General features: G+C 37.3%; 1 protein-coding gene across 3 annotated transcripts in view; it reads left to right on the top strand.

Annotated features, from left to right (window-relative positions):
* Positions 1 to 24195, top strand: part of LMBR1 (limb development membrane protein 1) — a 63106-nt gene that overhangs the window by 14568 nt on the left and 24343 nt on the right. For 2 of the 3 annotated variants that reach the window (XM_048950614.1, XM_048950613.1), the window contains exons 3-5: positions 75 to 114; positions 2375 to 2514; positions 9098 to 9201. In XM_048950614.1, the coding sequence (XP_048806571.1) occupies positions 75 to 114; positions 2375 to 2514; positions 9098 to 9201 (284 nt within the window). The remainder of the gene's footprint in view (positions 1 to 74; positions 115 to 2374; positions 2515 to 9097; positions 9202 to 24195) is intronic. The other variant, XM_048950615.1, reaches the window with a different exon arrangement.

The following is a 24195-nucleotide window of genomic DNA, read 5'->3' as shown; positions in this document are numbered from 1 at the left end:
TTATTTCAAAAAAATTGGAATGTACAACAACAGATTTTCCTTTGCTGGCTCCAATTTATTTTTTTATTTTTCAGATGAGCAAGAGGATGAAGATGCCATAGTTAACAGAATATCGTATGTATAGCTCTCTTTTTAAGACTTTTTTTACCTGAATATATGATAGGAATTGTGTATGCTTCCAAATCAAGTAAAAATCTATTTGAAATGTGATGACAAATAAATGGTGCTTTCATGGGGCAGAGGAAAAACATTTGATTATGTGGCAACTTGCATTCTGAAAGGTGTAATGACAGAAGGCAGTTTGGTGTAGGGCTTCTTTCACCTGTGCCCTTCCTGGTAAGCACTGTGTTGGTCAGAAGGTTACACGAGGACCTGATGCTAGAGGTACAGGACAGTGCAAGGGTTGCATCTAAGTTAAGGTGTCTAAAGTGTAGATGTCTATATATGAAGTATGTCCCACTGTTCTACTCAATGGCAATCTTGTCAAGGGGAGCAGTGGGTTCTGGGGAGCGACTTCACTCTTAATGAAGCAGACATCTGCATTTGATCATCTGAAGAGTGCTTATAAAAGAGTAATGAATGGAAGTGAAACTCTTGCCAGGCCTGCTGGTCTGCCAGAGACTGTCCTCTTCCTGTTCTTTTTAATAAAGCTAGATATTAATCTCTCCTATTTAGATATATCTGAAGATTTAAAGAACATCTGTAAGCTATTGCTGCCCTCTCAGTTTTGTAATTTGCAATACTCTGTGGGTTTGCTACTGACTGATTATAATGTTCTTAGCTATTCTGTGGTGGTACTGTCATCTTGTTGGAAGGAGAGCTTCATTGCATGTTTTATTGATTTGTCTTGTACTCTGGGAAAGTGCCGAGTACATTTGCAAGCTGTTCACTTTTGGTTGTGCACTTGTGGCAAGCTTGAAAGGCGCACAAAGATGAAACAAATCTCAGACATGCTCTGCCCACTGATGTCTGATATTTTTCTGTGAATTTAAAATTCTCATTTGCCACAAGGCCTTCAGATCAAGAGAGGTAAAAACTACCTACTTTTCTAGCGTAGGAAGCTCTCAGCTGTAATTTAGAGAAAAGGTTCTCTCCTCTGCTTTAAAACTGCAGTGAATTAAAACTCTTCTAGATTAATGATTTTTGTGACAGCAGTGATCTTAGCCACACTGAATTTTTCAGCATCCAAAGAGTAAAATTTGTCTGGTAGCTGTTATGTCCCTGCATCTTCTTTCCTAGTTTAGCTTATAACAAATATCAATTCTAAATACTCTGTACTTTATAAGACTGCTGTGTAAGTCAGGACAGCATTAGCACTTCAGTATAATATCTTTTCAAAGAAAGTGGTGGGAATGTTATTTTTCAGAAAGCAATGACTGTCAATCATGCAGATAGGTATTTGTTTTCCCAGCACAGTTTTCAGGACTTAACAGGTGAGTTGGGGAGAAAACAGTCAAACTGCAGTAGCATCTTAGAATATAGTGTGCTAGGTTTTACAATTCTGGCTTAGAATAATTCAGTATCCTTAAGGAAAAGAAAAGTAGTTCAAACCAACAACAAAAGCATATAGCATTACCTTCTTCTGAAATGAAATTAGCCACACTGACTTTCTTCTGCAAATTAAGTACTGTGGACTGAATAATAGATTTGCAGAGACTATTATGGAAAAGTAACATTTCTGTAAGTAGCTTATTGACTTTCCTATTATAAACTCAGATAATTCCCAATTTCTTTGTTATGCAGCTTTGTTCTATCAGTGGATTTGTTCTGTGAGAATGTTTTTGCCATTTTTTCTGAAGAGCACAGTTCTTTCCAATGCCACAAGATGGCATTTCATTTGAATTGCATTTGATCTGAAAGGAATAAGATTGAATACTTTACCTAATCCTAATGATGCCTCTGTATTGACTTCACAGTTACCAAAAAGCCCCAAGCTGTGACATGATGTTCAAATATCTAATTTGTGAAAAAAGCAGCAATTATTTGTTTGATGTTAATATATTTGTGTAATTGTACCCATTTTGTAGACACTAAAAAGCTGCTCTGCTTTTAAAAAAGTATGGTAAGAATTTAGGAGGAAATTAAAAGGAATTATCAAAAGAAACTTCATGAATTTCAGCAGTTTACCTTGTAATTTTGAATGCATACAATTCCAAAGAGGATTACTAGTTAGTTACTAGCAATTAGTTACTAGTAAGTATTTCAATATAATCTGTAAACTACTTGGTATTAGAATTTGCTTTTTTGATGTGAAATATTGTGGAAATCACAGGATTGCCTTCAGATACCAATTAATAGGTAGCTAACTACTTTGTTTAACCCTGTTCAGAGCATGTTGATGTTGGTAACAGTGGTACATTTCTTTAAATTTCAGGCTGTTCTTGAGCACCTTCACTCTAGCAGTTTCAGCTGGTGCAGTCCTGCTTCTGCCTTTCTCAATAATCAGCAATGAGATCCTGCTTTCTTTTCCACAAAACTACTATATTCAGTGGTTAAATGGCTCACTAATTCATGGTTAGTACTCAGCATAATGTAATTAAAATGGATATCTTCATTATTTTTAAACTAATAACACTATTTTCATTTGAGATGTTAGATGAATTGTTGATATTTTCCTGGTTAGTTGGGTTTGCTGCTGGATTGTGCATCATAAAAATCTGTTTTCATTGTTCTGTTGTTTAATCCCTTCAAGCCTGAGTAATTCTTTAATAAACCAAATTGACTGCTTTGAATACGGTTGTAAATTAGACTTACCTGAGCCTAAGTAACTTGAAAACATTCTGTTAAACTTCCTGGTGTGTAAATGGAAATTTCATAAGCCTGTTGATGATGATAACTTTGTATATAAAGGGCATATTTCATTTGAAGAAACATGCTAGCTGTGAGCAGTTATGATTAGATAGCTAAATTCAACTCTTAATTGTTTGTAAGCAAGGAAAATCAGAATGTAAATGCATCAAGTGTAATAAAGAGGCATGATAAAAATGCAACTTGTTTTCATTGAAACAGTTCAAGAAGAGTGTAATTTCTGGAAACATACTTGCAGGGATGATGCCTTGAGCTTTGTATTCTTTCCAATACTGATGAATGTGCTTGAGTGTAAGAAAATATATGTAATGAATACTAACTAATTAGAAAACTTTTTGCACACCTCTACGTGTCTAGGGAAATAGCTAGTGGGAATGTGATGTTCTTCAATGCAGTTGGTAGGTGATAGGAGATAATGTGTTATTTCAGAGTATTAATTTATTTCAGAGGTACTTAATCTGAAATCATAAAATTATGGAATCACCAAGTTTGGAAAAGACCTACAGGATCACCCAGTCCAACCATCCACTCATCACCAATAGTTCTCACTAAGCCATGTTCCTCACCACAATGTCCAAATGTTCCTTGAACACCTCCAGGATTGGTGACTCCACCACCTCCCTGGGCAGCCCATTCCACTGCCTAATGAATGAAGTTAAGATGGTAATTGGGCTCTACATGAAATCGCATGAAATCTCATTTTTTGTTTGGTAATACACTTCAGTAAGACATCTGATAATATGCATAGCAAATTCCTGAATTTCCCCATCCCCCAACTTGGAAGGTTTCATTAATGAGAAGAAGTAAATTTACAACAGATTTAATGTGTGGGTAGGTAAAGCCAGGAGATAAAGCATATCATCTGTTATCTTTCTGAAATTAGTTGAGTATTATTTTTTTTGTATGATCTAGATAGCAAAACAAGAAAATAAGAGAAGTTATGGGATAAAGACATACTTTAAGGGAATGGACTCTGTACTGTTCAGGAAGTGGAATGTCGATGGAGCATGCCCCAGAGACGAAGCAACCCAGGAGAGATGCTTATTTCCAGGGATAACCTCCTTAAAGTGCTGTAAGAGTGCACCTGCTTGTGCATGACAGCAAGTAGGTGTGGTGTGATAGAGGCTGATTTGGCCTAATGGGAACTCCTGAGGTCAAATCTGAAGAGGAGTTTCATGGATGGTTGAAGTGGGGATGAGCTGCCTAGGAGGAGTATAGAAATAGCACCTGTGCTAATATTCTAGGGTGAAATTAGGGAAACCTGATTTCCTAACTGGGACATAGGGACACAAACAGCAAGATGAAGGAAAGCATCATCCTGTTGTTAACTTGAGGTAGTTCTTGCCTCAATCTTTGCTAGCAAGGTCTGCTTTAGGATTTCACGAGTCTCTGTGCCAAATTGTGGCACAGAGAAGGAGGCAGGGGAGGATATGGGCCCTGAGTGTTGTAGGAGAGGATTGTGCTAAATAATAAACGGGAACAAACAGATCAGTGGGTTGCATCCCTGGGTGCAAAGAGATTCTGGAAAACAGAAACCTCAGGGAGCTGACTGCAGTATTTACTGACCTACATGGGGATGGAGAGAAAAGAGCCAGATTTTTTTTCTGTTGCATGCAGTATGAAGCAAGATGTGTGCATGGATGGATAAAAGGCCATCCAGACAGACTAAATCCTTGGAAATTTTCCAAAATTTAACTGGCTAAAGCTTTGAGTAGCCTGACTGGACCTGCTGGTTATCTATTTTAAGTGAGAGATCAGGCTCCATGACTTTAAAGTTAGTGACACTTGTAATAGGGTGCTGCTAATTTAGCATGTCTCCTACCTGGTAATGGGCTATTCAGCTGTTCAGGCAGTTATATTCTTCTCTCTCAAGCATGGTAAAAGAGACTGTTTTATAGAAAATAATCTTTCACACTGTCTGAGTTTATTTTGGGGAGAATACAGTGTTGCAGAGGATGAAAGTTCTGTAGTGAGCAATTCTGCAGTACTCTATGTTAGAGTTCTTTCAGTACTTCAGAAAATGCAGGTTACTTGGAAATTTGCTGGAAAAATGTTGTTTTCAGATAGGAAGGCCTCTGAATTATCCTGTGATCATCGTCTTTTGATTTAATATGATAGTCATAGTCACAGAGTGGCCTAGGTTGAAAAGGACCACAATGATCATTGAGTTTCAATCCCCCTGCTATGTGCGGGGCTGTCAGTCACCAGATCAGCCTGCCCAGAGCCGCATCCAGCCTGGCCTTGAATGCCTCCAGGGATGGGGCATCCACAGCCTAAAGTTGCAGTGTTTATGCCTGCACGATGTCGTGTACATTTCTAAGTCCAATAGCAACGGCCAGCATGAGAGGCATTCACCACCAGTGTGTTTCCAAGTTTGATCAAAGCTGATGCTAGTGGTAGAGGTGACTGAACTAAACCAGGATTTACCTCAGTTGGTGTGAAGCCGTCAGAATTTCACCAGGTTTCAGGTATGACGAGGGGCTTCTCAGAACTTGGGAACAAGTCGGTGTTTATTTCAAAACTTTACCTTTGGAAGGGGCTCCCTCTTGTGGCATTCACTGGGTTTGCAGAGTAGTGTTGCTTTGCTTTGTAAAACCCTGTTCCCGTGAATGAACAGTCTACCTTCTTGAAGTGATTTATGAATAATATGTCCTGAGAGCTGATAGAGAAAATGTTACCATCTCTGTAACTGTCTGGCATTGCTTTTATGTATTTATTACTAACATTTATTATTAAATGTTACTGAATGGGAAAATTGGTATTGCTTTAAAATGCTTGTGTTAATTTATCAATTGCACGTGTAGTGTGAGATACTTAATTGTAATGTTAAGGTGTGTTGTTTTTACTGTTGGCTGTTGCTTTAGTTTTGTCATATAGGATGATCCCGTAGAATAAAGTATATGCTTTCAATTTTGGAAACTAGGAAGAGGGCCCTTAGCTAGGCCCAGATTAAATAGCCTTAACTAATGTGTGTTGAGCTAAACCCAGACAGGGTTGAGCTTCTAACAGCTGTGAAGTGTTCACTTGTGCTGTTGTTAGGTACAGCCACCAGGTGGAGGTAGAATGCAAAGAAACTGTCATGAATCAGAAAAGAATTGCTGAGGCTGTTCTATGGTTGCCAAAGACCAAGTTTTTAATTTTTGTTTTATTAACTTATTTCTTTGGGGATTTTCTTAAGTCACTGCAAAAACTTTTATGAAAAAAAAGGGACCTTCCCCCAAAGCAAACCACTAGAACTGCTTAAAGCTTTATATATGTTAAGATCTGCAAACATCTTAGGCAGTTTCATGGTAAAATCTATATAATAGTAACTGTTTATTTTCAGGGTGTATTTTAATTTGATTTCTTATCCTAATTTGTTAACTTAGAAATGTAATAGGGGAAGAAGGCCCTCTGTTCAGTCAGTGAAGTAGGTGGAAAGAAAGAAAAATGAGAACCTGTTGAAACGTATGCATATATGTTTATATATACATGTGTATGTATGTCAGCAGCACTACAGCACTGTCCTTACCTCTCAAAATGGTGTATTTCTGGTGTACCTTTGCAGTTTAACATTGTGTATCAGCTGCTAATGTGTAAATTTTAGTTTTCAACTTCTTAGGCATCGCTTGAGATGTGTGCCACCATCCCATCTCTTAAAATGCTCTGTACTATTATATGCATCCCTTAGCACTGTTTTGATCTGTAGATACATGTAACACAGCTGATGAAATTTTGACAACTGTGTATACAGTTTTAGTAAGCTCAGTTTGTTAGTGTCAGATGTATTTTCCATTAGAGAAAATATCTAAATTAGGAAGACTCCTACCTCCCCATCCCTCCCCAAAAAACCCAAAATCGGGTAATATTTCAGCTCAGAAACTCCTGTGCATTTTCTGGAGGAGTGGGTGTGTATATATGTGTTCATACATACATGTATATAAATATATACACATGTAAACAGAACTCTTGTTATTGTATTTCTGATAAGGACTTATGATTCTGTTCTTCCTGATGTTGTTGTGTGTTAATTTATGTTCTTTACATGGTAACAGGAGCTTCCTGACAGCAAATTCTAAAGAGAAAAATCCCCCTCTTTGTTAGCTAAGTTTAGCCACCTTCAGGCAGTCTGTTTTCTTTAGCATTTTTCAGTATTGTATTTCATGCATCTTTTGGGTTTTTCTTGTCTTATTTGTATCACTAAGCTTGTGTCCTGGCACTACCAACTGATGAAGTACGTTCCCTGTCATTTTTTTTTCTCCTTTAAATTTCAGTATTTTACAGGGAAAAAACATAAGTCCGGTGAAAGTCTTTTTTCTTCTTTTACTTTTCATTTTTGTTTCTATTTAAGGTGCAAGATAACTTCTAACCATTTCACATTTTGAACTAAATACAGGGATTTTATTCCATAATGACTTCTCATACCATTAGTGCACACCTCTTCCTATTTTTTCCAAACTGGACAGTTTTTAGAAAGGAAACAAGCCTGTTTGTAAGAAGGAAGGTGGTATTTTGATTTTTCTTTTCTTTTTTTTCTTTTTATCATGGAGGATGTTCTTTTTTGGATTTCAGATGATAAACTAGTCATGTAGAATTGTGGATATGCATGTGTTTTTCTCAGCTGCAAAACAGAAGCTGTATTTTCAGATGCAGTACTTGTAACACTAGCTAAACCTGATAGTTACACTAGTATGAAATTGCAGGTTAAGCTGTAATACTTAAGAAGAAACACAGCATCATGTAAGCATCTGATAGGGTGATGTTGATGACTGTGTATTTGTTCAGAACGTGCCCATATCAGAAAATCTTAATAAAGTAGATAGCCTTAATGAAGATCAGTTATCACTTCAGATTGCTTCTTAAACCTTTTCGCTTCCTGCAGATGTCACGTGTTTTACAGATGTTCTAGCAGTAGTCAGTTGCTGGCTTTTCTTCTAAGTCAGAGAGGTTGAAGTTGGAAGGGACCTCTGGAAATTGTCTTGTCTATGCCCTGCTCAATGTAATCTGTTGGAAAAGCTGCTCAAGGTAGTGGCCTGTTGGGTTTTGTATATCCCTAAGAATGGAAATTACAGAATGCTTATGGGCAACCTGTTGCAGTGCTTGACCACAATGGCAGTAAAAAAGATTTTTTTTCCTTCTTGTTTTTAGTTTGTGCTTGTTGCCTTGTCTCCTTTCACTGGAGACCACTACGAGAAGTCCAACTCTGCTTCCTTACCGTCTCCCCCAACAGATATTTATATACATTGATAAGATCAGCTCTTCTTTCTTGAAGATTAATTATTTTTGGGGTCCTTTGGGCTTGTTAGAATATATTCCCATTTGTATGGAGGAGCCCACAGCTGGATTCAGCATTCCATCACCTGTGCTGAGTAGAGGAAGGGTTACCTCCTTTGGAGTACTGATAGCACTTCTCCTAATGCAACAAAGGATGCAATTAAATGTCTTTGTTGCAAGAGCTCCTGTTCAACCTGGTACCTAACAGAACCTTCTCTACAAGGCTGTTTTCTCACCAGTTGGTCCTCAGCATGCTCCTCCTGTTGTCACTGGCAAACTTGCTGAAGATGCACTCCTTCCTATCATCCAGGTCATTAATAAAGATGTTAACCTCAGTATTCCAGGGGTGCACCAATGGTGCCAGGCTTCTAGTTTGACTTTATACTGTTATTCACAACCTTTAGATCACAAAAGCTCAGCCAGTTTTCAGTCTGCCTCACTGTCCAGTTGTCTGTCCCGTATTTCATGAGCTACACCATGGGAATGTTCTGGGAGATAATGTTGAAAGCATTATTAAGGTTCAGATAATCTACTCTCCTTTTGTAACTGAGAAGCTGCTGTAGTTGTTACTGCAGTCTTTTACTTTGGAGGTAGTGATAATATTTCTCAAAATGTTCACAGTTTGTCTAAGTTTCTCTGAAGGAAAAATGTGTGAGATAGTGAATACATAGAACTGATTTTTTGGTATTTGTTTGTGGTAAAGTACTTTTCTCCTGAAATTTATTTTTTGAATACACCAAAACGTGGGATATAGTGAAAGTAGTCAACCTGATTTTGCAGCCTGTTTCCCAAGATTTCACCCAGTTTCCTTCTTGAACTTGGTACCCACTTCTTGTTCAAAGCTTATAATACAGAATGATTCAAGTATTTTCTTTTTTAAGCAGTGACCCATAGATAGATATGTATCCATTACACTCTGGCTTCTGTTAGTACTTAAATGTTTGCTTTGTTGTTGTATGTAACAAAGGAAAATGTAACATAACTAACTTCTAGTATAGAGAAACTTGTAATGTAAACTTTTTCTTGTTCATTTCAGGTTTGTGGAATCTTGCTTCTCTTTTTTCCAATTTGTGTTTGTTTGTATTGATGCCCTTTGCCTTTTTCTTCTTGGAATCAGAAGGATTTGCTGGCTTAAAAAAGGTAGGAAAATGCTGTTAAATGCACGTGGAGTATTTGCAGTACATGTTCCATTCTCAGTCCTCATTTCTAGTGGAACAAGTTACAGATTTGGGAGGACTTCTGTGCTGCGCTGTGTATGCTTTTGTGAATGTGTGTATATAGATGTGCCAACTTGAACAAGCAGATGAAGTGAGTACAATATATGTGGTTGTGAGTAATCTTTAGGAAAAGTCCCGTGTATGCTGACATCAAGAAAACACAAGAAAGTGGTTTAACATGTGGTTTGTTTTTTAATAATGTTTTAACTGAGGCTTTTTTGAGGAAGATAATTTAGTGGGGATGTTTTTTAAACAAACAAGTTCAATCAATGCAGTAGAAACAAAGCAGTGGGAAGAAGTACAGGCTTCTTCTTGATGGCTGATTAAACAACATGAACTGGAGAAAACTGAGAAGTGTGATGTGTGAGTTCTAAAAGTCAGAATGTTACAAAAAAAAAGATTTTATTTAGAACAGTTCAGTTGAAAGAGAACTCCAGAAATCATCTGCCTGATTACTACAAGGCTAAGTAAAAGTTTAAGCATTTTGTTAAGTGCATCATCCAAGTGCTTCTTGAGCACTGACATGCGTGGGGCATACTGTGACCAGCATTAACCGTGTGTTAAGAAAGCTATCTTAAACAAGTAGAAAATAACAAACAATTTTCAAGTTTATTGAATGTAGTAAAGTTGAGAGGACTGACTTCTGATGAAGCATGGAACTTGGGAAAGCAATTTCTCAGTAATGTGATAATAATAATATATGAATAATAATAATGTGATCTAAAGAAATGAGAGACACAGCAAAATGAATTGCAAATGGTGAACATTAAATGACTGAAATGAGAATGACTATCTAGGGACTAGTTGAAGCACGTGCTTTTTTTAGTTTTCATCATCCAAAAGATAGCACTTTGGTTTTAATGGTACTGTGCTTGAGGGGATAGCACACCCTTTGGATGACAGTTAGTAGCAAAGGACTTTGGAAAGTGCCCTGAAATAAGGAAAATGAAAAGAATGAGCACAGAAGACTATTGAGATATCAGTGGTTTGCATGTAAAATCAGCAAGGTGACGATTGTGGTGGGGAGGAAAACAGAATTCTTGGTTGCGTTGACAAGGCCATATGCACAGAATTGAAGTCACTGTTTTGTTCTGGTGGAATTGGGGAAGCTTCCAGACAAGTGCAACATTCAGTTTGGGATTGTTGAGTTCATATAGATGCTTGAGGGAACAAGGGAAAACAAAGTATTCTTGGAAAGCATAGCATGAAGGAAACTTCAATTCGGAACAAATAATGTGAAGAGTTAGGGAATGTATTCTACAGTTGAAGCTTCTGGTAGATTACATAGACTGAGTAAGATAGCTCTGTCAGAATGGACCTGTGGGACCCTACTGGGATGGTGTATAAATACCTGTCTGGTATCCTGTTTTACTGACTGAACTGTAGATGTATGCAAATTACTGCAGTGTAAGCATGGATGACCACGCTAATGAGTTCAGTTCTGAAGTCTGGCAGTGGATTAACTGTTGTCTGTATTACTGTGTTTAGTTCTGCTTACCCAACTTTGACTGCAGAACGTTCTGCTTTCCAGTCCTTCCTTCTCTTTTGATATTCATAGGCCTTAATAACACATTCAGCAGCTCAGTTTGTCCTTTCAGTTTTCAAGTGGAGAGTGTTCCATTTTGCTTTTTTGCCTGTGTCTAGCTATAGTTAATGTATTTCAGAAGTAAGTTGGCTAGTCTTAGTGAAGCTTGTTCTTGGTTGGAGTGCTGACAAGAATTATTGTTTTTCCTTCAGGCGTTATATGTACAGTGTGTTCCCTTCACTTGTAGATTTCTGTTAACTGCATTGTGTATCCTAGCTGCCTTAGACTTGGAATTTACATTAAACTTTAAAAGTTATGTGGTAGCTGTTAAACATATGAATGAGGTTTGTTGGTAGCTAGTAACAAGATAAATAGGGTCACCTTTACATGTGTACACTTGGAAGCATTTACAACTCAAGATGAGATAAAACCATAATCTGTCTGTAGATGTCAATAAAAGAGTTCCCTTATATTTTAACACATTGGTCAACACTTTCTCTTCAATGAAGACTTTGAAACCATGATTGCCTTGTAAAATTGTGGTACTTTAAGCCAGTTTCTTAATACTTGTGCAAGTCTTGTCATTCATTGCATTATACTAATGGGCCAGAGAGGTTTAAAAAAAAGGTGCTCAAATGCTCCACTGAAAGCTATTACGGTTAATTGACAAAATCAGATTTCAGTGTTCTTCATTTAAAGGAGCATTTCATGCGTGTAGCAAAGATTGCAGCATTTCAGAGAAGAGTGAGCTACTGTAGATGTGAGGATGTTGAATAAAGAGGTTTGGTGCAGAATATATAATCTTTATTCTTTCAGTTGGGAGTTGGATATGTGGTATGGGGAAAACAGTTGATTTTAGATACCTGCTCAGATCTAATTTGGATGAAAGGACTGTTTCACTGGAGGCTTTTATGGACTTTACTTTAAATGGATCATTGAATTGCTTTTGTTATGATGAATCTTTGTTACAATGAGTAAGTAGGTCCTCTGGGATTTAGGTGTACAGTTAAGCCATCAATTTGAAGATGTCCTTGTAAGAATTACATGTTGGATTTTAATAGAAGCAATGAAAAATGAATAAGAGGTTCAGTTCTGAAATAGACTGATTTTTTATTTTGCTATTGGATTTCTTTGTTCAGCTTATACTGTGACAGTAATGTTTGTTCTCATTACATATGGGCCTGAATCCCTAAGTTTTATGTTTGTCTGCTTATCATGAATTATGCTAGAAGTTAATTTTAATCTATTTGTTGTCGCATGTTGCAAGCTATATTTCAGATAGCACAGAGGTTAGTATTCCAAGCTCTGTATACTTTTATTTCCATGCTCTTTTATGGAAGCATTGCCCCCTTAACTATTTGAAGTTTCATGAATCTGAATGGGTTTGATTAACCATCTTCCAATTTACTATGTCTTTTTTCTTGGTCGCTAGTATACTTTCTAAATGGCACATGGCCCCTCTTACAGACTCATTGACTTCCCTAGGGCAACAGTTTAAAACAACCAACCGCTTGCATATTATGCAGAGGAGAGAAATACGGAAATTAGACACTCACCATGGGCGGATGCAGCGCTGTACTGAAAAATCAAACTGATTCTCTGCTTAGCTTTTAATTAAAACCACTATTTTAATTCAGAAAGGGTATTTGGGGCCTAAGGGAGGGCTGACAGTGCACTTTCAAAGAGTTTAAGTGCTCTTTCTTGCTATAGTTTATTTCCATCTAATAACAGATGCTGTTATTATCTGGAATAATGTGTGTGTGTGTGTGTATACATCTACAGAGATGTGCAGAACTTTACAGTGTGAATTTGTGCACACATTTACATGTAAACAGGTGTGAATTAGGCTTCTCAAGACTATTGAAGTAATCAGAGTTCATTGTGTCATTGTAACATTTTCCTTAGCCAGTGCTATTAACTGGAATAGCCTGAAGTACCTTCAATATCTTGCACTAGAATTGAAAACTTCTGCATGGCTTTATAAATTTTTTGTCTTTGTAGAGTCTTTACATCAAGTTGTATTTTGTGTTTAGATCCTCTGGCAGCTCTTTGTCATGGGCCTTCATGTTCTGTAGTACAATTGTGGAACAAAGAAATGTCAGCTGTGTTCCTTTATGTCAGAGTTAACCTTGTTCTGTAGTGTTCTAAAAGAAGAAACTTACTTGTAGTTGAGCATCTATAGTTTGCAGTGCTGATGTTTCCGTGTGCGATAAGGCTGCGCAGAGAGTTACACGAATGCTGCTGTGTGAAGAAGGCAAGGTTTTTGAAGAGATAATTGCTGTACCTTCCTTGACCTTAAAATGTGCTTTCTCTTGATGTAACTTCAACTGAAATTTGTATTTGTTTGAAGATGACAAAGATAAAGATGTTTAGGAGTAATTTCCTTGTAAGAAAATACAGAAGTGCGATTTACCACCGTGAGAAACTGGTATAACTGGGTATTGCGTAATCAGGAGTGCAGAGTTCTAAAAAGGCTTTATGAAGTATTTTACCTTAATACTGATCTTTGAACTCGAAGTCACGGCATAAAGTTTAACATGAGCGACAGCAACATCCTGACCAATTATCCAAATTATCCAGACATCCCAAAATGTTCAGAACACAACACACAGAGTCTTTGGATTAAGAGGTTAACTCCTGGAACATCAAAGTAGTGCATGATAATAAAACCAAATAGTACAAAAATTTGAGGTAACTTCCTTGCTTAATTAATTAGGTAGACCAGGTGGAAGCGAAGAGGCCAGAGCTGGTGCTCAGAACGTCTATAAAGCTGAGCAACATGACAGCACAATGGAGGAGGAACAAAGATTTTTTTAATATACTTCTATCCTGTGTCACAGTTTGAAATTGTCCTGGTTTATGTCCCTTTTGGCAAACTTACATAAAAGTGACCCTGTACTGTATTTTATGACCAGATGACTTTTTTCCCAGTGGCTAATTTGTATCAGACCCTCATCTTAAAGACACACAGAAATGAGTAGGAAGTCCAAACAGGTTTGTCTCAATGAGCTTTCATTGCATGCTTTCATTATTTTTGCTCGTTTTTTGCCACTGATCATCCATAAATTGTTGGAAATGAGTGATTAAGGAAGTGCTGCTTAGTGTTAGTGGCACATGCACATTCTTGGTATGTTTTTTGTGGGTGAGAGGAAATCGCGTACTGCACAAACAAAAAGGAAAACTCCTGCTGGGAACCTTTCAAGGAAATTTAACTTGCATAATGTTTTGATCTTGGTGTTTATTACAGAAAATAAGAGTAATATTTCACCAGCTATTGTTATGTGTCAGCTAGGCTCTCCATCTGCTTGCCATTCCTTGATATCTCTTCCCAAAGTCTCATTTAGTTTATTTTAGTAAAAACACCACTTAAAAATGTAGCAACATGTTCATATGCTTAAGGCAGGTGAGATGGGCCGGTGTTCTGAACAGTTTATTGCATAGTGCTTGCTACTGTATTAAATTCAGTTGCCGTGGCTGCGAAGTCCTGGTTGTATTAGCAGTTGCATTAGCAGTTGCAGCTTAGCCCTTGAAAGTAAAACTTGGGATGTATGTTCCATTTTAATACTGAAATTCCCCGGTTTTCGCTAGTAAAGGCTGATTCTTCCCTTCTTGTGCCTTTTCAGAGCTCAACTTTTGAAAGTGTCCATTGTAAATATAATCACTTATGGGGGGGGGGGGGGGGCAAAAATGTTGGGACATTGCAAATGAAAGTTGTTTTTTTTTATTTCTGTAAAGATAAGCTGTTGTAACTTGCTGAGGAGCTATGGTATATACAGCTTACCAACATTTGAGTTGGTTGATATGCTTGTCATTGCTATTGATAGATTTTCCCACTCATGTTAGATTTAATAAAGAGGCTAAACTCTTCTTAAATGTTGCATGCTACGTGTTACAGTGTATTGCATTTCAAACTGGAAATTGTAATTTCCTTGTTTTTTCCAGGCTTAATATAAATAAAACATTCCTAGTTTTTTTATTAGTATTTACAGGTCTCAGATTTTACTGTAGGTGGAGAACACAGCAAAATATTTTTGGTAGGTGCTGAAAATAGAGGAAGTCTGCTCACAGTTGGTTTTGAAGTATTTGCTTCTAGAAACTGTTTTGCTAATCTCAAGAAGTATTTCATAGAATGTGATTTGTTTTTATAGCAAACAATCCTGGGGAAGCTTGCTTGGAAATCCTTCCTAATATGAGATGGTCTTGAGTTCACCAATCAGTTTTCTGAATTTATCCCACTTACTCTGCAAAAGTGAATGCAAGAGACTTGTACCTTAGTGGAAAACTTTTGACTTCATGTTTTGTGCTTATGTGTACCTCTATGGCAATAGCCATGGGCCACTGTGTGTAGTGGCTCACCAAATAGTCCCAGGGTACCCTGTTAGCAGTGCATGTTTATTTGGCATTTAAGCTCATATTTATTTGTCTATAAAATCATTCAGCATGAACTGAAACTTTAGGGCTCTGATGTCTATGAAATGTTTACTAGTATGTAACTGAATTATTGTACATTATATTGCAGCCCATTTACTCTTTCCATTAGTAATACCAGAGACAAAAGTTGTTTAATCAGTCACATCAAAGGCAGCTGTTTGGTTTTGTATTTTTGACATAAGCTAACATCTTAGCTCCAGATATGAAGGCTAGTTTAAATCTTTGAGTCATTTAAAATGACACCACTTAATGTTTATTAGACTATTTTTGATGTTTAGAAGCAGATCCTGCTTTTTTGGGGATTCTGATTTGGCAAGATCAGGGCTTCTCCTCCCTTACTGAAATAAAAGCATATTTAACTGGCAGTTATACAAACCTATAACATAATCAGTAAGATGCAAGGTGGGTAGCAGTTAAGGAACATATTTAATGGTAAATCCTGCAAAAAGAATGTGTGTCTTGACTCTCTATATGCCTCCTGCTTTCCTTGAAGTCTCAGAAACAGCAAGTGAGCAGTGATATGTGGTGATTTCATTTTTGATGTAGAAGGTGATTCAGGCACATTTAACACTGAATATGAGAAGTGCTTTTAAAATGACAGGAAAAAAGTAGATGAGGAGGATTAGCAGGCCAGTTAGCATGTCACATTGATGAGTATCTGCACTAAACTGCCTGAAATCATATTGAAATTGCAGTTCTGTAAAACCAGATCCTTTACTTGCAGTTCTGCAGAGGAAAGGAAAATTTTTTTCCAGCAAATAAATCGAAAAAGACTGAGGTGAGTGCATGGATTTTTGAGGACCTGTGATTGGAATATGTCACTATACTGGAGATTAGTAGAAGATTAAAATAGGTTTGTCTATTAAAGCGAAGCAGGGATCTCTGCTACCTGATCAAAATAAATGTAGGTAAGGTTAAGTTAAAGACAGAACCTGAGAAGTGCTATGTGTAGGTCAGAAAGAGCTTGGGAGTATTGGTTCTGTTCGTTTTTGTTTTTCAAAGTCTGGAGTTCCGTGTGTGTAATGTGTCTGTATTTAGACACGTAGGAACAAAGATTATGCAAGACAGCAACTTCTTGGTAGATAACATGCATTCCTCACACCCAGTTGTGTTTCAGTAAGAACAAGATAAAAACAAACTGGAGAGTCGGTGGCTAGGATGGAAAAAATTGTGGCCATTGAGAAGGAATGGCTTAATGAGAATTTGTATTTGTAGACATATAAAACATTTCATAAGGCTTTGTAAGACTTCTTAACTCCTTCAGGGGCATTACAAGCAAAATCTGACGTTTTTGTCACCATAAGGAGATCCATGATTTGCTGAAGGTGCGTATCAGTTTTGAATCTGGAGGCAACTGAGGAGGGGAGTAAGTGGATGTTGCTTGTTGCACACATTGGATCAAGATGTGAAGAGATGTGATCTGTGCTCCGTTTCACTGAAGCAGATAAATGTCAGTTGGTTACTTCCATAAATTAGAATGTACTTCTTTTTAAAATGCCTCAGAGCAAGTTACAGAAAATAGGGTAACCAGACATAAACGAAAAGTATACTTCACTCTGCATTGCTTTTCTGTAATACCTGCCACACTGTGACTTCAGAGCTGAGCAGTGATTCTGCTTTTCTGCAGTAGTTTATGGGTTTGAGGTTATAATTACTTTTTTGATGAGCTCTTCCACGTAGGCAGAAAAGCAAATTGTGCTGGGTTAATGTATGGTTGTGTAGAATTTTCGTGTTTGATCTATGAAAATCAATAGGATAACAGAATGAAACAGTGTTAGTAATATTGGAGTAAAAATGCTTTTTAATAAAAATATCAAACAAGTTTAGTGTTATTTCAAAAAGTAGATTTCTGACCATTACCTCTCTAGCATAGTGTGAGAAACCATATTAGATGACCCCTGCATGAGTAGATAGTCATCTGTGAAACTAATCAGGCTCCAGAAGTTAGCACTGGAGAATTAGCTATTCCAACTCATCTGAGCCAGGAACGAAGTGCATTGCTGAACTTTTTGCTCTCCCCACTCCTACGTTGTTCTGAACTTGTACAGTGCAGCTGTTACAAAGTTCTGCTGTACTTAACGTGATTATATTTTTGTGGAATTTCCATAATTCTTCATTAAAAGCTTTAACATGGAGCTGGAAATAAAATAACTTGTCAATCATTGCTTTCTTTAGGAATATATCTTCTGATTTTTTTGTTTGCAGTTTTTCTTTGAATTTAGGCTAATTTATGGAGTTCTGTGTAAATAAATATACACATGTTAAGATACTGTTTGTGAAGTATACAGATGGTACAGCTCTGTGTGGAATCTCTTTAGATTGTAAACTTGAAGCAGTAGGTTCTAGAAATATTGTAGTCCCATGGGAGCTATATTTTTTTGTTACTAAACTTTTTGTGTGCCAAAGTGTTTAACTTGGAATTGGAATTCTTTGAAATGACATTTTGGGTACTCTTTTTTAAGGCAGAAATGAGCAGTTCAAAATTATTTGAATGGGAATGTGTAGGAATTAAGCATGTCTGAATTAAAGGCTTCAAGAAAGCAGTGAGTTTGTCTCCCATCCTAGGCAGCTTCCACGTTATTTGTTTTCATGCACTTCTTAAAACGTTTCCCAGTTTGTTGAAAGGAGCTTCCAGCAGTCTGGTGCTCTGGTCAGTTCCTAGAAATGTGCTTTCTTGATCTTACTTAGCTATGCCGTGATCAGCATCAAATAAACCCTTCAGGTTTAATTTTATTTTAGAGCTTTAGTAGCAATCTGTATTCTTCTATGTGTCATTTGCTTCAGAGAATTCATCTTTATGGCTTCTTTCCACCAGACCACTATTATAAGTTCCATGTCTTCCTTTATATTTTCAGATGACTTATTTTCATCTTCTGCCAGCTACAAAGAAGGTGGAAAATATCTATTTTTCTTCCTATCACTTCTGCGTAGCAGGAAAGATTCTTATCCAAAAGTAAGTGATTGTAGGGAGGCTCACGCTGTCAGAAATCCCACGGCTCCCTTGTTGTTGCTGCAGGTGGCTTTGGGAAGTCTGGGAAACTTGGTAGGCGGAGGGAGTGGAGCACCAAAGACCCAATTAGTGAGAGCTGAGCTGGCCAGTGGAGCAGCAGAGGAAACTTGTGGAGGAAAGGGGCAGCACGGCCAGCCATTGTTTTACTCTATGTATCCTTTCACTTTTCTTCGCCCAAAAGTTTTGGCTTTGTGCTTCTACTACTGTGTCAATAGGAGATCTGCATCTGTCCTTTTTAACATGATCTTTGACGTAGTTGAATGATGCCTTGATGTGGGAAGAGTCAGACGTGCACTTTCCTCGAGTGGTATGAGTCCGTGTATTTGAAATAATGCTTTAGCTGCCAGACACCAATAAATCTCATGTTGCCATTCTTCCTGATGTTTGACTTGTCTTGGGTAAGTAAATAAAACCTAGGGTAAAAAAAAACAAAAACAAAAAGTGAGTCAGAACTGTCTTCCATCCTGATGGTGAAGATGCAAACCTGCAAGCAGTCCATTTAGCATCCTAGGCTAGTTGAGAGATGGACAGTTGTAGAGCTCAAAATATAATGTAATAAAGTGGGTATGATACTCTTCTGGGTCAGCTGAGAAAACAAGAGTCGTGACGGAGAGAGTCACTCCAGTGGGTGCAGTGGGTTTACTGCATCCAGGAGAGATGTCTTCACCAACCTATTAAATAGGCATCTTTTCTTGATCTCTGATTAGGTAAATTTGGACTTTTGTTTCCAGTATGGTGTAGGCCACACCTGTAATACTGCATTCATGGTTTTAGCTGGTACCCCAAAAATTGTTGATTTCTTTTTCCATCAAGATCCTATAGTTTTCACTTTGTTTTTATTTTCTGTGTTTCTTTTTTATAATCTTGATATTTTGTTAATTATACTGTATAACTATAAGCTTCTACAGAGTAGAGTGATTTCATCTGCCTCTTCTAGCTCCATTGGAAGAATGGTAACCACAGTAATCGCTTGGGAAAAGATACCAACAGAAATCAGCTGAAATTTGCTGGCAATGTTTTACAAATATGTAATTTTAAGGTTTGTGCTGTACAGAAAATAAATCCAGATTTTACTCTTGCTGTGTCGTGAAAAATGTTCATTTCAATCTTTAAATTCCTATGGGACAGAAATGCAAGGCAAGAAGCAGTGTTGGAGGAGATACGGTCTCCATTTGATCAAGTATCAGTATGTTAGATTTAGTTTATTTCTTTGTTGCCTGATGGTATGGTTCTCTTTTATTTATTAGGAAATATGTTTCTATGCTGTTCTGAATAGGCCAGAGCAAAGGATGTTTAAAGTATAGTTTCTAACTGTAGAAATAGTTGATCACTTTGCTAATGCTCACAGACCAAGAAAGAAAGGAGGTATGAGGCGCTAAAAAGGTAACATATAGAATGTCAAAATATAACATTCTTCAACCTGATGCCTTCCATAATTCTAATTCTGTAGTGCTTCTGGTTATGTTTGCAGATGTTAGAGTGGTGTTTGTTGCAGCCAGTGTCTCAACAAGCACATCTTAAGGTTACTAGGACTCTTTTGTCACATGAAAACAAAAGGTCTCGTGTGTATTTTAAATGTGCTGTGATGGCAGAAATGTTTCCCAGGCTTTTCCTATGGGTGAGGGCATAGTGTAGAAAAGAGAAGTAATGTTTACCTACCTTACGAGAGGTCAAGATGTCCATGGGGAACTGTGTTTAAATTTTCTGCACCATAGAAACATTGTTAGGATTCCTTGTGTGTAACACATTGTGATTTTTACTTCACTGATCATTATCTTTTTCCCCTGTAAAATCTACCCAAATCCATGTAAAGCTGTGTTTTTTGTAATGTACTTCCAGAAGTGTTCATCTTACAGGAGCTATAATTTGTTCACCAAAATTACTGTAGCCAGGAAGTGTTTTGGCACAAAAAACACTTCTTGGGATAGGCAGTGGTTCTTTGGTTTGGTGAGGAGTTCTGCTATTTATGGAAAGTTAAAAATAATGTTCTGCACTTTCTTCTGCTCTTTAATTGGTGTTAAAACAGAAACTCTTGGCAAATTTCTATACAAGCATGTTAAAACCTGTATTTTTATGAATGAATGCTTAAACTGTTGGGAAAGAATAGTTTTGTCCTAATCACAACTGAAAGATCAAAAATGAGCCCAAACAGGCTTTATTGCTGTCGTTTATATAGTGGTCCCTCTAGCAGATGTACCAGTTCGTGTGTTTCTGGCTCTGGGTTGGAACCAGAGCATTCCTTGACCATATAGTGCGTGTTTTGTTTTAGTTTTGCAAGAATGGCAATCATCAGAGATGTTCTTTTAAGCCTTTTAAGCCTTTTAGATTTTGTGTGACTCTTAAATGGACAGAGGAGCAGACAGCAGCACTATTGCATGGTGGTTGCTAGTTATGCAGACTACCCAAAACCTTTTGGACAATCTTTGTGGAGGAAGGTCTTCATTTGTTATGTATGCTGTCTGATGACAAAATGTTTTGGATGGTATAAATGTAACAATACAAAATTTCAATAAAGAAAATAAGAATTTCCTGTTAGCTGAGACAGTCTGCTGAGTTTTAATTTTCATTTTAAATTCTACAACTATTATCAAATGCATTCTCTCTTCTGCAGTAAAACTCAGCCTCTGGGTGTTGTGTGAACACACAGTGTGCAACAGATCTTAATGTGTTGCAATTACTTAACAGTAATCCCATTTAATACCTGTTTACTGAAGAGCAGAAATGAATTTTTTCTTAGCAATTATATATTAGTTTTGAATTTCTTATGATGTCTGTCATCTTTTCAGAATGCTTGTTGCTCTTTGTACTTCATTGGGCTTTTCAGCACAAATTACCTCTTCTGTCCACATGCTGTTTTTCATACATTTTGGATATTTGTTATCCGGGATGAAAGCGACATGGTAAGATTCTGATGATGCCTTCCAGAGTTGCAAGGAAAAAAAAAGATTGTCAGAACACTTAGAATAATTAAAACCTTTCTTGTTAAAACACAGCATTTTTGGAAACATGAACCCCTAGGCCCGCTGCTACAGGCAGTACAAGTAGCTCAGGATTAAGCAGTATAAAAACTTCAGAATGTCTCAGCAATTGAATTTTAAAGAACTGGAAGTCTGAAAGTCTGATATCTGCAAGGCTTTACAAACCACAAGATCCTCAGAATTTGTTCTTAGGACAGCTTTATTGGTACGCATGCCTTGGAAGCTTCAAATGCTTTTTTTGTTCATCTTTTGGCTTTTTTTTCCCCTTTCGTTAGAGTACACAGAAGATGACAGATATTACTAGGCTTCTGGCAAGTTCCAGGCTGCTGGGATTGATGTGTTAAACATCTTTCTTTAACAAAGTATTTCACTTGGTTAAGTGCACACTGTAAAGAACTGCGTGAATTTTGAAAATGCTGTGAGTAAAGGCATAGGTGAGCTTCTGTCTAGACTGTGAAACGTTCTTTGAAGTTGAAAAAAACTTAAAGGGAGAGGTTAAAGGATATCATCTGCCAGTCTTCCTTCCCAATTTTCTTAATAAAGAATTTAATTGTAATATCTGAACTTGTAATTAGTTTCTAAAGTTTTTCTTGACCGCATAATTTTCCATTCTCCCTCTGGAAAACACTTTGTGTCAGGTTGGCCTGTGTGATGCCAAGCTTCTCCTTTCCTGACAACAGGGAACCATGCAGGTAATTTTCTTAGAGAAGTCTGTTTGTTTTGCTTTGCAGATGATCTGAAACTCACTTGAGGAAATTGCAAGCTGTTTGATGTGTTTTGATTTCCTGTTCAGCAATTATCAAAGATCATCATGTGCTTATAAGTGTTGGAAACAGTAGTAATGGATCTGTTGTCAGATAACGTTGTGGATAAAGATTTTAGATTGGTCTACCAAAACTAAAATCATTGCCTGACAAAGGAAAGGACATTTTCCTTCCAGTTGATGTTTACTGTTCCTAAAGGATGGCTCTGAGTAGGTGAGTCTATACTGGGGGAATTGTTCCTCTTGTTTTTGGGCCTACAAATTGAAGACTGAAGAACAGGATTGGATTCTTCTTCCTGATGCTTCTAATGTGTTCTTTGTATCTCTTGTTATTGCCGTCCTTTCCCTTTTGGGCTTTATCTTTCACATCCAGTTCATCTTTCTCCTTTTTAAGGTTTTATATAGTTTCCCCTCGTTCCTGCAGTTTCCTGAGGCGCAAGATCAGCAGCTACACAATTCAGGATGCTTCCTGATCTCCCTCTCTTGTGTGTTTATCTTTTGAGATCTTCAGAGAGCATCTGAAGAACTAACTATGATACATATCACTTCATCTGTTTCATTATGAGGACTGTTCATCTTGGTCAAAGATGGAAATTTTCTAGTCTTTCTAACTGGCAAGTTGTCAATTCATTGAGAATCAAGCATGGCATTAGAGATATTTTTTTAAAAGGGAATGAATTGTTTTTCCCTGGGTATTCATACTTTCCCACTCCTGCTTATGCCCACAAATGGAAACTGAAGTCATGAGGTCACAGTGCTCCTCTTGCTGCAGAGCAGTGAAACTAGGAATACCTTAATGTTTATTTCCGTTCACCGGTTTGTTTTATTAGTTCAAGCACAATTGTATTTCATGCAGCTTTTTTTTTTTTTTAATGTTTTGTACTTGCAACACAGTTAAAAAAAAAAAAAAAAAAAATTAAAATCTTTTGTCTTTGCAACATAACCAGCATCCCAGCAATGAATTGACCAAGAGAAAGCAGGGGATTGATTTGACCTCCTTAAAATTGACATGCTGATAGAAGTACTGCAGGGATAAAGCTTGTCTTAACGCAAGTGCAGTATGGAGCTCTCTCTACAGTTGTCTTATTGCTGTATTTAACAACAACACAACTTGGCCTAAGGTAGAAGGGAACATGTTTAATTATTTCGAAAGGTTGTGAATGTGTTCATCTCATAAGTCTACAGCATGGGAATATTACTTAAGGCTGTGTGGTTAATGCTGTACTGAAATCTGAGTTTGATATCTTAATTGGCTATCTTTAGTTCATAGTGCTGTTAAGATTGTGCTCTTAATGCCCCTTCTTACAGGCTCCACAGATACTTACAGAAAAAAAATGCAAACTGAAAGAAGCTATTGAATTTTCCTTTATATACCAGAATGTGCAATAGATACAAACCAGTTTTTCTCATCTTTGATGTACCCTCTTGGCTCTGAATTGTTTTCTGTGCACGGTTTGGAAATAAATCCAGAATTGCAGATTGAATTGAACTGAAGTAATTAATGAAACAGAATCGTGATCTGCGTATTTTTCTTAAATCAAGGACACCACAGGAATTAGTATTTGTATTATCATGCAGGCTTCAAAGTTGTGATACTGAGAAACTTTCTAAAAACCCCAGTGCAAGGTGGTTGGTTTCATAGTCCTTCCTTTTCTTGTTCTTACCTACCTGACAGAACCATCAGGTTCCAGGTGAGGACTCAATATCATCATTTTCCCTTGTGAAAACAATGCAGAAAACCAAAAACATGAACAGTTTTCCCCTTATTCTTTCTTGTGATCAGTTGAGTTTCCATGGGAATGTTAAGCAAAGATTACAAGTGTAGATGAGGCTATTTCTCCCAATTAAACAATTGAACTTGCCCTAACCCTGTGTGTACCTGCACATGCAGCTTGCTGGTAGCTCACCTCTGACACTTGTACAGGTTTCAGCAGTTTCCAGTTGCACACCAGAAAGAAATCTAAAGAACACGTCCATGTGTGATACAAATGCAATCACTACTTCAACGTTCAGATTTAGCACTGTGCAACTGTTTTTTCTTTCATAGTTGAAATGCTAGCGTGAAGTCGTCTTGTATACCTGCATTTCTCAGCTCTGTACTCAAGGCAGATATGATGCAGACTGAACATGAACAATGAATGTACTCTTACAAGCTGCTGTTTCAGGTGGGTTTGCGGCTGCTTTTGAAGCTGCCAGAAACTCCAAACTTT

Source organism: Lagopus muta, chromosome 7 (assembly GCF_023343835.1).
Source record: "Lagopus muta isolate bLagMut1 chromosome 7, bLagMut1 primary, whole genome shotgun sequence".
Classification (NCBI taxonomy): Eukaryota; Metazoa; Chordata; class Aves; order Galliformes; family Phasianidae; genus Lagopus; species Lagopus muta.
Note: the sequence above shows the minus strand (reverse complement) of the source record. Positions and strands in the feature narration are given on the sequence as shown.